Source organism: Monodon monoceros, unplaced genomic scaffold (assembly GCF_005190385.1).
Source record: "Monodon monoceros isolate NGI ecotype Baffin Bay Population unplaced genomic scaffold, NGI_Narwhal_1 Super_Scaffold_20, whole genome shotgun sequence".
In the NCBI taxonomy this organism is placed as follows: Eukaryota; Metazoa; Chordata; class Mammalia; order Artiodactyla; family Monodontidae; genus Monodon; species Monodon monoceros.
The window spans coordinates 48,193,083-48,209,579 of NW_021703777.1; the positions used below are offsets into that span (position 1 = coordinate 48,193,083).

General features: G+C 35.0%; 1 protein-coding gene across 10 annotated transcripts in view; it reads left to right on the forward strand.

The window, feature by feature from the left end:
* Nucleotides 1–16,497, forward strand: part of ANKRD17 (ankyrin repeat domain 17) — a 161,735-nt gene that overhangs the window by 77,405 nt on the left and 67,833 nt on the right. For 6 of the 10 annotated variants that reach the window (XM_029235293.1, XM_029235290.1, XM_029235296.1 and 3 more), the window contains exons 3-11: nucleotides 509–665; nucleotides 3,862–4,009; nucleotides 4,272–4,419; nucleotides 5,584–5,817; nucleotides 8,985–9,079; nucleotides 11,004–11,241; nucleotides 12,600–12,791; nucleotides 13,148–13,281; nucleotides 15,490–15,577. In XM_029235293.1, the coding sequence (XP_029091126.1) occupies nucleotides 509–665; nucleotides 3,862–4,009; nucleotides 4,272–4,419; nucleotides 5,584–5,817; nucleotides 8,985–9,079; nucleotides 11,004–11,241; nucleotides 12,600–12,791; nucleotides 13,148–13,281; nucleotides 15,490–15,577 (1,434 nt within the window). The remainder of the gene's footprint in view (nucleotides 1–508; nucleotides 666–3,861; nucleotides 4,010–4,271; nucleotides 4,420–5,583; nucleotides 5,818–8,984; nucleotides 9,080–11,003; nucleotides 11,242–12,599; nucleotides 12,792–13,147; nucleotides 13,282–15,489; nucleotides 15,578–16,497) is intronic. The other 4 variants (XM_029235291.1, XM_029235292.1, XM_029235298.1 and 1 more) reach the window with 1 other exon arrangement.

Below are 16,497 nucleotides of genomic sequence, written 5' to 3' on the forward strand. Positions count from 1 at the left end.
AATGGGCATTTACCAAAGGTATAGGTATGGTGCTGGCTTCCGGCACTACTAGTGTCAATGAGTCAAATATAACTTTATCAGAACTGTCTCCTTCCTATTTCTCTGCTCTCCTCTCCTCTATGTTGACTTACTTTGGGCAGTCTTTTTCTCTTTGTGGTGATAAAAGTGACCAAATAGCTCACGACTCACGATTTAGCAACCTTTGAGCATAGGTTCTTCGTGCAAACGTATGGCAGAAGTCTGAGTGAGGACACCCGATTGTCCCAGCGTAGACCAACGACCCATTTCTAGAACCAGAGAGTCACAGAGTTGAGCATTTATGGACCACATGGAAGGAATAAGACTAATAGAAAATTGGAGAACAGTGATTTCCCAGAAGATTCTGGCCAGGCAATATATCTGTCCAGTGTATCATTTGGAGTTTAACATAAATAGAGTTAAGTAACTTGAATTTTGCTTTGTTTCTCCTTTTGGGTATATCTGAATTGGTGTGAAAATAATATAATAGGAATAGGCAAATTATCTACGGCTGATGGTAAAGCCTTTGCAGATCCTGAAGTGCTTCGGAGGTTGACATCATCTGTTAGTTGTGCGTTGGATGAAGCTGCTGCTGCACTTACCCGTATGAGAGCTGAAAGCACAGCAAATGCAGGGCAGTCGGACAAGTAAGTGTATTTCCACTGTGATCAGTATAAAAACATTTTCTTAAAAATAATTAAAATAGCTAACATTTACTGAGCATGTATTTTGTGCCTGGCAGTATGCTAACCACTTTACCTGTGATATCTTATTTATACTCACAAAAAGCCTTAGGCATGGATTTTGTTTTTATTCCCATTTTACTCATGAAAAGCAGAAAAGAAGTAACTTAAGATTGAATAGGTAACAAGTAGCAGAGGTAGGACGTCAGTGTCTGTCTGACTACAAGGCTGACTTCTTAGCCAATATGTTATAAAAGACCTTTTGCTTATTTAGATTTTGTTTTCTTTTAATGTTTTGGTGACAAAGAAGTAAATGATTTCTAATTAGTCATGCCATTTTCTACTTCATGTGCATAGTTCTGACCATTTTAAAGGGCAGGGTTTTTATTTGTTTATTTGTTTTATGAATGTTCAAAAATGTCAGAGATCTAGTTTCCATAACTTGAATGTAAGTGAGTTCCAGGGATGTTATTTTTATTTGTCCTATAATTCCTTTTATATAACATTTCACGTTTAGTAAGAACTCAGTAAGTATTTTCTGACTTGGCCTTTAAAGTTTTTCTGATGATGTTATGCAATAAAAAACAATCACACCATCTTGTATATAAAACAGTTATGGGTAGTATAATGAAAAATACAATGCCAAAGAAGCAGCTGGAAAAGAACCATTAATACATGTTACTACTGTCTTCACCCTTCAGAGGCTTCTTTTTTTCCTTTAACTGAAAAGAAGCCATTAAGCCATTTTATTTACAGTTGACTCAAACAACACAGGTCTGAACTGCACAGGTCCACTTACACACAGGGTTTTTTTCTTCCTCTTCTTCTTTCTTTCTTTTTTTTTTTTCTTTTGGCCACGCCACGTGGCTTGTGGATCTCAGTTTCCCGACCAGGGATTAAACCCAGGCCACAGCAGTGAAAGCCAAATCCTAACCACTAGACTACCAGGGAGCTCCCAGCACAGGTTTCTTTCAGTAGTGAATACTACATTGCTGCACAGTCTGTGGTTGGTTGAATCCATGGATGCAGAAACATGGATATAGAGATATGGAGGAACTGCATTTATGGAGGGCAGACTGATTAATTATTTGCAGATTTTCAGCTGAGTGGAGTGTGGTTACCCCTAACCCCTGTGACGTTCAAGGGTAAACTGTATTTTAGCAGTTACCTTTAAATAGTTGAAAAAAATGAGAATACTCTTTTATATATGAGTTTAGAGAATAAAAAATAGCATTCAAGAATTGTCTTATATAATAGTGTTTTTATGCAACATCTTTTAGTATTAACAAGAATGTGAATTTGCTGTTTCTCTTAACTCTGTTTGTCTTCATTCATCTAAGTTTTCTGTTTTTATTAATTTATTTTACCATCCTTCTCATAGATTGACTCTCCTTCTTTAGTTAACTTCCAGTTCTATTCCTTAGTTAACGTTCAGTTTTACTAGCCTATGATATTATTGATATTCTCCAGATATTTTTTAATGTGCCTTCTGGGACTGGCAAGACACCTTGAAGAGTATATTAAAGCTAGTTCAGCAGGAAATAGGATAGAAAAATAAAGAGTCATAGATTCTTTGGCACTGACACTACTAAAAGTGATCAGCAAAACACTAGGCCATGTTTGTGACAGTCATGTTTGTTCAGCAAAGCTTGAGAAACAGTGGAGCGTGGTGGGTGTTTTGTGACAGTACAGTTAACAAGTAGACAAAATATATAGTATGGCATACAATGATACGATTATGGGCAGAAGAAATTGAATGTGGAAGTGCTAAGGCAGTGTTTGGGGTTAGGGATCATGTTGCATTTTTAATACGGTAGTCAGGGAAACCCTCATTTAAAAGGTGGCTTTTTAGCAAAGACCTGAAATAGATAAGGCAGTGAGCTGCACCTGGGAGAAGCTTTTTTGTCAGAGGGATAGCAGATACATAAATCTTGGAGTTACAGCTTAATTAGCATTTTTGATGAAAAACGGGAAAGCCAATTTGGCTAAAGCGGAAAGAGTAAGTGAGAATAGTAGGTGTTGAAACCAGAGAAGTAAAAGGAGGAGTTTGAGATCCTACCACTGGACAGGTCTTATAAGGATTCTGACTTTTACTGTGGGTAAGATTAAAGGCCAGTGGAGGATTCTGAGCAGAGGAGTGACAGGTCTACTTCCTTTTAAGCAAGATCTCTCTGGCTCCTTCACTGAAAAGAGCCTGAAGGAGAGCAAGGGTAGAAGCAGGGAGACTGCTTAGGAGACTTCACCATAATCTTGGCTAAGGATGATGTTCTTAAAACTGGGTGGTAGTGATAATATAGGTATGGAAAACAGGTTATCCATGGATGATGGCTTTAGTACCTGAAGTGACAGGGCCATGTTTTAAGAGGAGGTTGTAAGAATTGAGGTATATTTGAAATAAAGAGAATATTAATGAAGAGACTCGGAATTAGTGTTTTTCTAAGAATGGATTTTAGCCGCAAGTGAAGGAATCTTTAGAAATGTCCATAGTTGAAATTCTTTTGGAAGATTTACAGGGCAAATGCTTTACTCTAAGTATAATTTTCTGTTGTTCCACCACTTTTTCCACTCTCCTTTTGCTTGAATTAAGCCTTTGCCTTACCTGGATATTTTTCATACTTCCCTAAAACATGATGGCATAAGTAAATACTTCAAAAACAGAATCTCCTTCTCAGTTATTCATAGATTAGTCAAAATTACATGCTCACAACTTTCCTATCTGATTTCCCTTTACTTGATTGAAGAACTTAGGCATTTATAATTAGTAAAAGTTTTACCCATTTCATTAAACCTTATAAAATTTTTCTAGTGACTAAACAAACAGAAGTGTAATTATAACTTGTATTTCCTTCATGTGATTTTTCTATACAATTTTATGTTTTAAAATTTTGGATTTTTTCCCTACTTATAGTAAATTAGACTTTTTCAGTTACATGACTGAAAACATTTTGTAATGGGGATAATTTTAATTCAGTGACTTTTATATGTAGGTTTTAAAAACTCAGTGAACTGAATCATTTAATTTTCTTTTTGTTATGAGTCATATTGAAATAATCACTCTTTTTAGCACTACTGTCCAGATTAATTTGAAAAAATCAACACTTATGCTGGGCAATTTTTTATATTCTTATATCCTGATATTACAATATTCTTCCCCCAATAGCCGCAGTTTGGCAGAAGCCTGTTCAGAAGGAGATGTAAATGCTGTGCGAAAGTTACTCATTGAAGGGCGAAGTGTAAATGAACACACTGAGGAAGGGGAGAGCCTCCTTTGTTTAGCTTGTTCTGCTGGATATTATGAGCTTGCACAGGTTTGTATTATCAAAATAAAGCTCACAGTTTTTTGATTGTTTTGTTTTAATTTGGCCTGTGTATTAAGGGAATAATAAAATAAAATCAACCATCAGGCTCATTTCAAGAAATAGTTTTGTTAGATACATTTTTTTTGTTTATTGGCTCTTTTGTTTATTGGCTCTCTAACATGACTAGGTAGGTGTTAACATAAATATATGTTCAAAAACTTTTGATGAAAATATCATTTTCTAATATCCTTTAAACTTTTTCTTTCATAAGGTTTTGTTGGCAATGCATGCCAATGTGGAAGATAGGGGGATCAAAGGTGACATTACACCTTTAATGGCTGCTGCTAATGGAGGACATGTCAAAATTGTGAAGTTGCTGCTAGCTCATAAAGCTGATGTCAATGCACAGTCTTCAACAGGTTATGCATACTTCTTTTTCAGTTTTTAAATATTAACACCCTCTGATAGTAATTAATTCACATGAAAGTGATCATTAGTGATGCTTTCACAATTATCAGTGCTGCACATTTGTATATATCTGTGCATTAGGCTTAAAGTACATAGACTGTATCTTGAATGAAATTTCTCCTGTTTTGTGTATGAGTGCTATTAACTGGCCTTGGTTCTTTTATATTAAACACTGGCCCAGTTAAAAGGACCATCCTCTTGGAAGTGGAGAGGATGGTCTCCACCTCTCAAACCCAAGTTTCCTATTTATCAGGGGAAAATGGAAGGGAAGATAGGGAGAATAAGAAGGATACGCAACAGAAGGCAGGTCTGTCATTGCCTAGTGTTAATAAATTGCGGCCTATAGAAAAAGAAAGTATTATGAAAACATTATGTTACACAAGAGACAATGTTAATCTAAATCAGTTTTTTTTTTCTTTCAAATTTGGGCATAGATGGATTTGTGTAAAAGCTCTAAAATATATGAAAATATATTTTGTGCATTTCCTTCATGCAAGATTTTTAAATTTATTAAATATTTTAAATAATTTTAAAGATCTGCATGTTCTGGTTTGTGGGGGTTTTAGGAATTCTTATTTTACCCAGAAGTTAACTTTTTTTCCCATGTAACATGGGAGATTTTTATCATTAAGAGGGAATGTTTTTGAAATTATTTTAACTTTGGCCACCAGTTAACTGATGTGTAAAGTTGTGGTGAAAACAGTACGTGATTAAAAGGAACGGTATGAGGTATATCTATATATGATGAATAATTATAATCCAAAGAAAAAATAAAGCTTGGGAACCATTTCTCTGATTAAAGTTAGAATCAGTGTAACTTTTTCCTCATGTGGGAAGTTAGTTTCAGAATTGCTCAGTTCTTTTATAACTCTACAGTTGTGATAAGTGTATCTGATTTTCCACATGTGTTTGACCCTGATTTTTAAATGGAAAGAATAGGGATTTGATTTCAGTAAGATAAAATGTAATGAAGAAACGAATTATATATATAAGTGTAATAGCTAAATTTATTAAGATTATAGTCTCTCATTTCAGTTTTGTCTTTGATACTAAATAAACCTCTGTTTTATTTTGGTATTTTATGTTAATGTCTTTGTTTTTCTTCATTCAAATAGGCAATACAGCACTTACATATGCTTGTGCTGGAGGTTATGTAGATGTTGTAAAGGTGCTCTTGGAATCCGGTGCTAGTATTGAGGACCATAATGAAAATGGTCATACTCCTCTTATGGAAGCTGGAAGTGCTGGACATGTGGAAGTAGCCAGATTGCTGCTAGAAAATGGGGCTGGCATTAATACGCATTCCAATGAATTTAAAGAGAGTGCCCTTACGTTAGCTTGTTACAAAGGTACAGTAAAGAACTTTTTTTTTTAAACAAAGTTTTTAAATTCATGAAATGACAGTTACTTCATATAGAATGGTTAGTCACTTAAAATAAAAAATAAAATATGGTAATAGTATATAGTACGTTATAAATAAGTGTTTAAAGTGTTTTAGAGTTTAAAAGTTTAATATCTAAAGTTTATATATTAAACTTTTAAAATATACACTCAATATTATAAATATTGTCAGTGAAAAATGACTGTTGATCCAGTTGTTTTATTAGAAACAGTTATTTAATATGCACTGCACTTTTTAATGATTTTGCTTGTCAGAGTATTTTGCCTGGTTTACACAAAAGAATCCTATTGAATCCAGAAGGGTTTAGCCTGTAAATTTAAAGTAAATGCAATAAAAGCTAGAATGAGGGGCTTCCCTGGCAGTCCAGTGGTTAAGACTCCACGCTTCCACTGCAGGCGGCGTGGGTTAGATCCCTGGTAGGGGAACTAAGATCCCACGTGCCGTGCGATATGGCCAGTAAATAAATAAATAAATAGAAGCTAGAATGATTTATTAACAAGAAGGTGCTTAAGCTATTCCTCATGATACCAAGAAGAAAGGAAAAGAATTGAAGAGAAAGGAGGATATATGAAAAGGAAAATAAAAAGTGGTGTGGAGGGAGTTTGTATTCAAAAGAACAATTTTAGAGTATCATTAACAAGTTTAATAAAGTTAGAAGGAAGAGCTGGTTGAAATTGAGAATACCTACCAATATATAGCTGTACAAAGGGGGTACATAGTGTTCTAAATGATGTCAATCAACCTGAAAATATTGATAATAGAGTAAAATATCTTCTTTGGGGGGGGGGCAAGATAATTGTCTGGAAAGATACTTGGTCCTCAGCTAGTTAATCTAGATTCTAAAAAGACAGCCACAGAGCCAGACATTTTTCAGAATCAACCTTTTTGACAGATAAATTGCTATAAACTAAGAAACATTGTTTTTTTTTTAAAGAAGATGTTGCGGGTAGGAGTTTATTAATTTATTTTATTTATTTTTGCTGTGTTGGGTCTTCGTTTCTGTGCCAGGGCTTTCTCTAGTTATGGTAAGTGGGGGCCACTCTTCATCGCGGTGCGCGGGCCTCTCACTATCGCAGCCTCTCTTGTTGCAGAGCACAGGCTCCAGATGCTCAGGCTCAGTAGTTGTGGCTCACGGGCCCAGTTGCTCCGCCGCATGTGGGATCCTCCCAGTCCAGGGCTCAAAACCGTGTCCCCTGCATTAGCAGGCAGATTCTCAACCACTGCGCCACCAGGGAAGCCCTAAACTAAGAAACTTTTTAAAAAGAAAATTTCATGAAATTTTATACCTGCGTAGCCCATTCACTTCAATGTTTTCTACCATCTGCAGCTGTGTCATGATTGTATCATAAAATAAGTGATACATTTTTGACCCAGAGGCATCAAGAAAAAGCTCTTGCAAGGCAAGGTATAAAAGTTAAGGAGGAAAAAAAAAGAGTTAAGGAGGCACTCACTCTCGATGGCTGAATCTTCACATACACTAGCTTGTGAGTGAATGTCTCCTTAAATTTTGCACCCAGGGCTTTGATTCCTTCACCCTTGTGTTGGACCTCCTGTTGTTTTGTTTCATTCTATCAGTACTTCAGAGTGGCCAGGGTTTTGTGAGGTCTTTTGGAATAACTTCACTTAAAAAACATGGCTAAAATACTCCTTAGACACATAAGTGACTAAAATTTAAGTTAAATGTAAAAATGTGCTCTAAAGGACTTTTGATTTTTTCGTGTTACAGATAATTCAGATTAAGGGTACTTAGGAAGCACAGCTGAGGTCTCTTACTTCTCCAATTCTGTTCAGTAGTTACGCAGAGGTTGATCTTCATTGGGAGGGGAGAAATTAAGCCTTGGGGCAGCCTCTCCAGGGCAGGCTGATTGGGTGGCTCTGTCTTACCTGTCCATCAAATACTTTTGAAACCGGAACTAGCTCCATTTTACTACTGAGACCCAGCTGGCCAATGAGCTTTGAGATGGGGCTATATATAACTACTCTTCCCTCTCTCCTATGCTTGTAGCCCCACCCTGCTGAGGTTGGGGCTTGCAGGCTTTCCTTAGAGAAACTGGATATAGAACTGAGCTGGTGGAGAACATTTCTACTACTTCCAAGGATCCATGGACACTCTTACTTTCCCCTATTTCTGGTGAGGTCTCTTAGGATACAGATTGACAAGGAGGAGATGGGGAAGGGATAGAATTCAGGCTGAGACTAAACATTGATGTGGATCTTTGGGAAGGGAGAATGACAGAGAGGAAGGAGAGATAGTTTGTTAGCAAAAACAAGGTATGGCAGGTGCTACACTTATTCACCAGAGTTAATTTTAACTGTTCATGATTCTGCCATCCACTCCTTCCTCCATTTCCAGTTGACTGAAAATTGACTGCAGCTCATTTCCAGATGAAGTTGGAAAAAAATTAGTCACTTTTCTACTGTTTCTTACATAGTATCTGAAGTCCTTTTTAAAATATAATTTGTTCATTGTAACTACTCACAAGGTAATCTTTATCTGAACTGCAGCATATGGTTTATTTGAAACTACATAAATATATGTGTGTGTATATATATGTGTGTGTATATATATGTATGTGTATGTATATGTTTATATCTAAATAAATGAATAAATATAAATGGTGTTGTTTCAAGAATATTTTTATATATATGGTTTCCAACTTACAAGCAGTTTGTTCCTAAAATGTCTGTGAGTTAGTTATGGAAGCTTAAAGCTCATTTCCTCATAGAAATAACTTCAATGATGAATATCATCCCAGGCTACTAGTTCACAAAAGCTAATTTAGTCTATAGTATAAATAAAGTAACATGGCATGCCTGGGCCCTAAAAAGGTTGTAGAGGGGATATTCTGGGTGTTGCATTTTAGGGCCACCTTTGCTCACCTACAGCAAGGATTTTAGTAATAGCAGTTTCTAGGGTAACAGGGTAAGGAGTAGAACAGCACAGATCACTTATATAATTTGTGTTGGGCAGTTGAGGGTGGCTTGTAGCTGACTTTAGTATTATGGTAATAAATGTATTGCTGTAAGTTAAATACAACTTTTCAAAATATTGTTAATTTTATTTTTGGGGAATAATAAAATATTTTTAAGTAATCTTATAAACTTTTGGTTTAGGACATCTAGAGATGGTGCGATTTCTTTTGGAAGCAGGCGCAGATCAAGAGCATAAAACAGATGAAATGCACACTGCTTTAATGGAGGCTTGCATGGTAAGATTGGTGAAATACATACATGAAATATATTTATATATTAGGTAGAGACAGAGTCAGTGTATAGTGAGTGCCGTTTCCTTGGGTTCAAAGATTCTGTTTATCATGACTTGTGGATCAGAACCTCAGCTATCTGAGTTATAAGAGCCAGTCGTGCAGTATTAACTTCTATCAGAGGTGCTTTCTGAAGCTTTGTAGCACTACCTTCATTTTCTTAGTCTCCCATAGTTATACTCGTTTTATGTAATTGGCACAAAAAGTGACTTTTTAAAAGTTGATCAAGGATATTAAAGATGAGAACATAATCCACAGAGTATGCACATAATACTAAGTAAAACATGTTCATCAAACCCGTAATTTAAAATTTATGAAAAATTTGAAATTAGAATATTATCTGCATTACATAATTCTCCCTCTGTCATTCTCCTTTCCCAAAGATCCCTTTCCAGAGATTTTCCCTTCCCAAAGATCCTCTATCATGGTCTTTTCTCAGCCCTGAATTCCTTTTTTTAAGAACTTTTTTTTTAATTTGTACTTGAGAATGCGTAATAATAATACTCTTAAACTTTTGTATCTCAGTCTATGACTTGTGGCACAGAAATGAATCAGAATAACATTATAGGCAGATTTATGAGAAAAACACACCAAAGATAAAACAGACCCCAAATTTTAAGTTTCGTGTCAACTTCCCTTCAGAGAATGATTATTGAAAGGATGTTAACTTTTAATTACTAATTTAAAAAAAATTAGGTAGCCATTTAAGACTTGAGTTATTTTTTGTTTTTCTTATTGCCATACCAGTGTTTGCTTTAGTAAATTATTCTTTTGATTAAACAAATTTTCTGGGAGGGTTTTGAGTTCCCCATCTGTTAAAATAATATCCTTCTCTAGGGTTGTTGTGAGGATTAAATGACATAATGTGTGTAAGGAACTTAAAACATCCTTGCCACCCCCATTAGAGAAACAAACTATATGTAGATTAAAAAATTAAAGTGGAATATTCTGTAGACCTACTCTACATGCAATATAAGTAAGTGTTATAAGTAGATGAAAGATACTAGTAGGGGCCATACGTTTTGGAGACTTGCTAAGAGACTGAGGTTTTAAACTGGACTTTAAAGGAAATGTAGGAGTTGACTACTTATGGAAGGAGAAAATTCTGAGCTAAAGGAACAGCAAAGTAACCACAGTGATAAGATATTAAAGTTGTGTAATATGGCAAGTACCAAGGCAAAAATGGGCATGACATGTTCAAAAAAAGATGTAATGTCTGTGAGGTAATACAGAAGGAAAAATGTATCAAAGGAAGAAAGAATGGAAAAGTGAGCCTTGGGGTTGCCAATATTAGGAAAACTGAGAAAGGGAGACTGGTAAAGAAGACAGAAGATATTAAGAGAGAACTTCTTTTTCTTAATTTTCACTGGCATTTGATTGTTGAACAACAAAGGAATTACCATGTACATATTGTGTTCACTTTTCCCATCATGCTCAATTCCCCCACTCCTCTAAAAAGTATTGGATTTTTCTTTCTCTACCTAGCCAAAACTTTGCTTATCCTTAAAGTTTCTATGAAAATCCTACTTTCCCTTTCTAAACTTTATACTTTTAGCATTTAAGCTTATACTATGCAGTGTTGATGTTATCTCACAGTAATCTCTTATGTGCTTACTGTTTTTTTTTTCTGATGGTTAATAAGCTTTTTGATTGAAGATATTTTTCTAAATATTTTATATCCTCAATTGCTATTTACTACTAGAGTAAACTGAAGATATGTCTTAATTAATGCTTGCTTACTCACCTGTTAAATGTAGATTTATTCTTATTTGAATTGAGATCAGTAAACTTCATTGTATAGCAATTGAGAAGTATTTTTAAAGATTTTTTAATGGTGCTGATTCAGTTTTTTTAATTGCATTGTAATCAGGATGGCCACGTTGAAGTAGCTAGGTTACTTCTTGACAGTGGTGCCCAAGTGAACATGCCTGCTGATTCATTTGAATCACCATTGACTTTGGCTGCATGTGGTGGGCACGTGGAACTTGCGGCTTTACTTATTGAAAGAGGAGCTAGCCTGGAAGAGGTCAATGATGAAGGTTATACACCATTGATGGAAGCTGCTCGTGAAGGACATGAAGAAATGGTGGCGTTACTTTTAGGCCAAGGTAACCAATACCAATCAAGACACTAACGCATAAATGTGTAAAATGTAAGATGATGATTTTATAAAATTGAATTTATTTCATTTTTCTAGTAGATTTGTAATGAGGTGCTATCACAAAAACTAAAGATGAAGTATTTTCTTTGAAAACAGCTCTCATACTGTACTAAATAAAATCAAATGGACTTCTTTACTATTTAAGAGCTTTCAGAGCCATTTTGTGCTGTGTGAATAAAAAGAGAGAAGTGGGGGTGGGATAGGGTTGTAGGTTATGTAGGGGCATGTATGAGATTCAGCATTTCTGCAGCTAATATATTGAGAGAATGCCTCTTAGGGCAGAATACCTATTAATAAATATTTGATGTTTCTAGTGTTTCATAAAGTACACTATGGGAAATCTTGCCATAAGGACTAACTTGATGAGAATGCAACAATGCATGTATAAGAAGCTGTCAAGGAGCTCAGTACACTGTGGGCTTCTCTTTTGGGGAAGGTGAAACAGTTACTTGACTGTATTAAGATACCTTAACTTTAGAAGTAATCTCTCATCTCTATCCATATTGGTAGCCTGGTTTTATATCTCTTTTAGTAGTAAAGGTTTTGTTTGTACAAATTTAGCAGGAATGGCACATTTTTAAAAAACCTTTTACTGAAAGGTAATATTGACTAGAATTTTAAAAGCATAGTTTTTGGAGTAGACTTTTTAGTTTGAATCGTAAATCCACTGCTTGCCGATTTTGTAACTTTAGGCAAGTTTCTAACCTTCTGTGCCTCAATTTTGTTGTCTGTAGCGTTGTTGTGAGAATTTATAGATGTGTTTAAAGCTTTTAGAACACTGTTTGTCATACAGTGTCTGTTAAGTGTTAACTGTGGTGATGGTGGTTGTAGTGATGATGATAATGTTGCTGTGACCTTAGGCAAGTTAGTTAATCTCAATTTCCTTAGCTGTAAAAATGGAGCTAACAATAATATGTAAAATGCTTTAAATATTACCTGACAAATAACAGCATATGAAATATTATCTATTATTATTTTCATCAACATCTTTATCATCATTATTTTGAACCTTTATAACTAGGGGATGTGGTTTATTTTCTAAGGCCTTAAATCACATGACTTGTACCTTCTAGCTAAATAAATCTTATTCCAGCAGTGTACGTCAAATATGGACTAGTGGATGTGGTTTTGATAGTTTTCTTTATTTTTAACTGCCTCCTAGAATAGGGGAGAGGTACTTCATCATTTAGTAAATTAATATAAATGTTCATTTTTGAAGTATAGTTTACTAGGAAATAATCATGTTTTGCTTATCTCTGGAATAAGTTAATGACTTTCTTTAAATAATTAGAATCTTTATTTTAGGAGCAAATATCAATGCACAGACAGAAGAAACTCAAGAAACTGCCTTGACTTTGGCTTGCTGTGGAGGCTTTCTGGAAGTGGCAGACTTTCTAATTAAGGCAGGAGCTGATATAGAACTAGGGTGTTCTACCCCTTTAATGGAAGCTGCTCAAGAGGGTCATTTGGAGTTAGTTAAATACTTATTAGCTGCAGGTAGGCATTTTTGCATTTGGGAGTTTTTTTACGTGATTTATTTAAGTAAAAATATTGCAATGCAAATAGCTTTTTTTTGATGTATGATGCACTGAATGTGTATAGAAAAATAATGTGATAAATTTTTTAGTGTATTTTGAATAAATAATTTACCTTATTGCTGTTTGAAATATCTGCAGTTTTAATTTTAAGCAGTAATCTATTTCTAATTTTTTTTCTTTTTTGCTTTTAAAGATGCTGACAGTATTCTCTATTTCTAGAAATGGATAAGGCTGTTTTGTCTAATTTGAGGAGATATGGCTTATCTAGAAGAAATTTCAGTATCCACATTTGTGTCTTATGATTCTTTTATTAAGGCTGTGTATCTAACACTACTGCAGGAGCTAATGTTCATGCAACAACAGCAACAGGGGATACAGCACTAACATACGCCTGTGAAAATGGTCATACCGATGTAGCCGATGTCTTACTTCAGGCAGGAGCAGATCTGGTAAGCTATGTCACTTTCTAAATCTTAATATTTAAAGCTAAGACGAGAAATTAATTGAAAGGAGATTATAGACAAAAAGTATTTCTTTACTTCTGATTTTATGTTGGCCTTTTTGCCATTCTTTATCTCATTTAGTCATATTTTTTTCCTATGCTGTTTGGTGTCCATTCTTATTTTCCTTGTTAGCAGGACTATCCAGTCTACTACTCCTTTTCCCCTACAAAAAAGGGAAACTTTTGTGTTTGATATGTTAATAATCATAATAATTAATACAGATCTTCTCTTAAGTACTTAGCTATTTTTAGAAGCTTTTCTGATCTGTCATAAAAAGGCAAATATGGCTTAGAGGCATTTCACTGTAGTTTAGGAAATAAATTGTACCTATACCATTCAAAGCATTATTAAGTAATGGAGTTAAAAAGATAAGTATTCAGTAAATAATATTTTCCCTCAAATAACTTTTTATTTAGTGAGAAGGATGAAATACTGAGGTCATTTTTTAAAATATTTATTTATTTATTTTGGGCCGCATTGGGTCTTCGTTGCTGCACACAGGCTTTCTCTAGTTGCAGCGAGCGGGGGTTACTCTTCGTTGTGGTGCGCGGTCTTCTCATTGCAATGGCTTCTCTTTTTGCTGAGCACAGGCTCTAGGTGCGTGGGCTTCAGTAGTTGTGGCACTCAGGCTCAGTAGTTGTGGCGCACGGGCTTAGTTGCTCCATGGCATGTGGGGTCTTCCTGGACCAGGGCTCGAACCCGTGTCCCCTGCATTGGCAAGCAGATTCTTAACCACTGCGCCACCAGGGAAGTCCCTACTGAGGTCATTTTAAGGTAGATTACAAAGAGATGTCATAGGGAAAGGACAGACAGTAAAAAAGCTCAGAAGAGGTGAAGACGTCATCTGAGATGTTATGTTTGGGGCTGGGTAAGGTTTAGAAAGGTAGATACTGCGCTGTTGTTACAAAAGGAGATACTCCAGTTGGAAGAAATAGTATGAGTACAGCCTGAGAGGTAGGGAAGAAAAAAGCAATTGTGTGTGGGGAAAATAGTCATTCTTCCAGTTTAGCCTGTGAGGGAGTAAGAAAGGTAGGTTTTAGTTAAAACATAAGCACCCGTGTGTTCATGGGGCTGAGATTAATAAGCAAATGTGTTTTCCTGTAGAAGTTCATAGTTTATGACAGAAACTCACATGCAGGCAGAAACAGGCTCCTCAATTAACTGATTTCTTAACTTAAACTTTACTTAACTTCTCTTTCCTCGTTTATGAAAGGAGAGGGTTAAATTAGATTACTATTGTGGCCTCCTTCAGCTCTGTCTGTGTTGGTGCAACTCTTGGAGAACTTATGACGCACATTATATTCTAGCTAGTCATGCGTATATTCTTCTTATTAGGTTTTGAGCTTCTTCAGCTTAGGAACTAAATTTCCAGTGTTTACTTCAGTGACTGTGAAACATACAGCAATGTAATCTTGCTTAGTTAATTGCAATGAAAACAACTTAGTGTATGACTTAAGAGAAGAATCATCAGATGTAAGTGTAAAAAATATTGGCATGTAAAATGCTTTATAAAAGGTGTTTTTTTCTCAAACCTTTATACTGTTAAGATCTGAAAAATTTTCCTATGCTGATATTCTGAATTGCAAAAATGCAGCTGGTTCTCCATCCTTTTGAAGCCCAGAAATCTCTAGTAATATCTTATAATTGATGGTATTAAATATCACTAGCCTTGTTATTTTTATGTAAGGTAAAATAGAGATAACGGGAAGTCTGTAAAGACAGAGAGTGATATACTTAGAGAAATTCATACACGTAGGATACAAACTCATGAAAAGAAAATCACTTGTAGTGGATTAGGATAATGTTGATAATGTTGATTGTTTGGAGAGGGCTGTGCTAGAGTGGCATTCATTGTTCAAGTTCCACAGTCCTTTTTGTAGAGAGAAGGAAAAATTACCCAGATGGATTTAGATGAGGGTGTAACAATCACATGAATATAACCCCAGTTCTTAATTTATCTATATTTCCATAGAACATGTTTCTAATTTGAGATTGTTTAAATTAAAGAATGTATTCCTAGATTTACTTCAAAGCATGTTATTTAATATATTTAGATTCTGAAATTACTTCAGTTCTCTTCCTTTTGATTTTCATGAAAGGGAATAATTGTTCATTAGAAATTAAATATCAAGTAAGTCTGTGGTTTTTAAACAGGAGCATGAATCTGAAGGTGGAAGAACTCCTTTAATGAAAGCTGCAAGAGCTGGTCATGTTTGTACCGTTCAGTTCCTAATTAGTAAAGGTAGGTTTGTGTAAGGCAGTAATTTTTTTCCACAGGTATCTATCCCCTGCCCTTGGGTATTAAGAGATTTACAGGTAAAGAACATTTTGGAGGTGTCACGTGGTGGAGGGATGCTACTGAGATTTTTGTGAGTGGGTAGTTGATAAACATCCTGCAACACATAGAACCATTCCAAACTGTGAAGAGTTCTGATACCGAATACCACCCTTGTTAAAAAACATTTCAATACAGAAAAATTTCTCTATGTAAAAAACTTTGAGGGTTTAGATACCTTGAAGTCTTTTCTGTTTATGTAATAATATATCTCGAAACCTGGATTTTTATGTTGTTTCTGCCACTGATTAATTTGAAGGCAGGTCACTTTTCTTCTTTATATTTCCTTGGGCCTAAGTTTCCTTCTTTGTAAAATATAGAGAAGTGGTCATAAATATAGCACCCCCCCAAAAAATCAAAATTGAAATGGAACAAATATGCCAAAAATGCATTTTCATTCATGGTCATTTATTCTACTTTGAATACCAAAATCCTTAATAACAAAGGTAACCTAAATTTTGAAATCGTTTGTAGGTAAAGAAAATAAATCAGAAATAACTTACTGGTCAAAGTATTTTAGGCAATTTGAACACTTCCTTGTGTTATATGTTTATAAATAAGACATAGTATTCTCAAGAATGAAATTATTTTCAGTTATTATCTCCTCTCTTCTTTAATTTTAATGAATCTGATTCCAGTTTCTTCCTGGTATTTTATTTCCATTTCCCACATGCATAGCACAGTGCTCCAAATCAGGGATGAATTCATATTAAGGGGAAAATATCCCTGTTTTCATTCTCAGATATTTCCCAATGAAAAAAGATTATACTACTGTTACTTACTATTTTTTGTTAATTCCTTCCATATTTGGCCCATAGAGGGCAGTG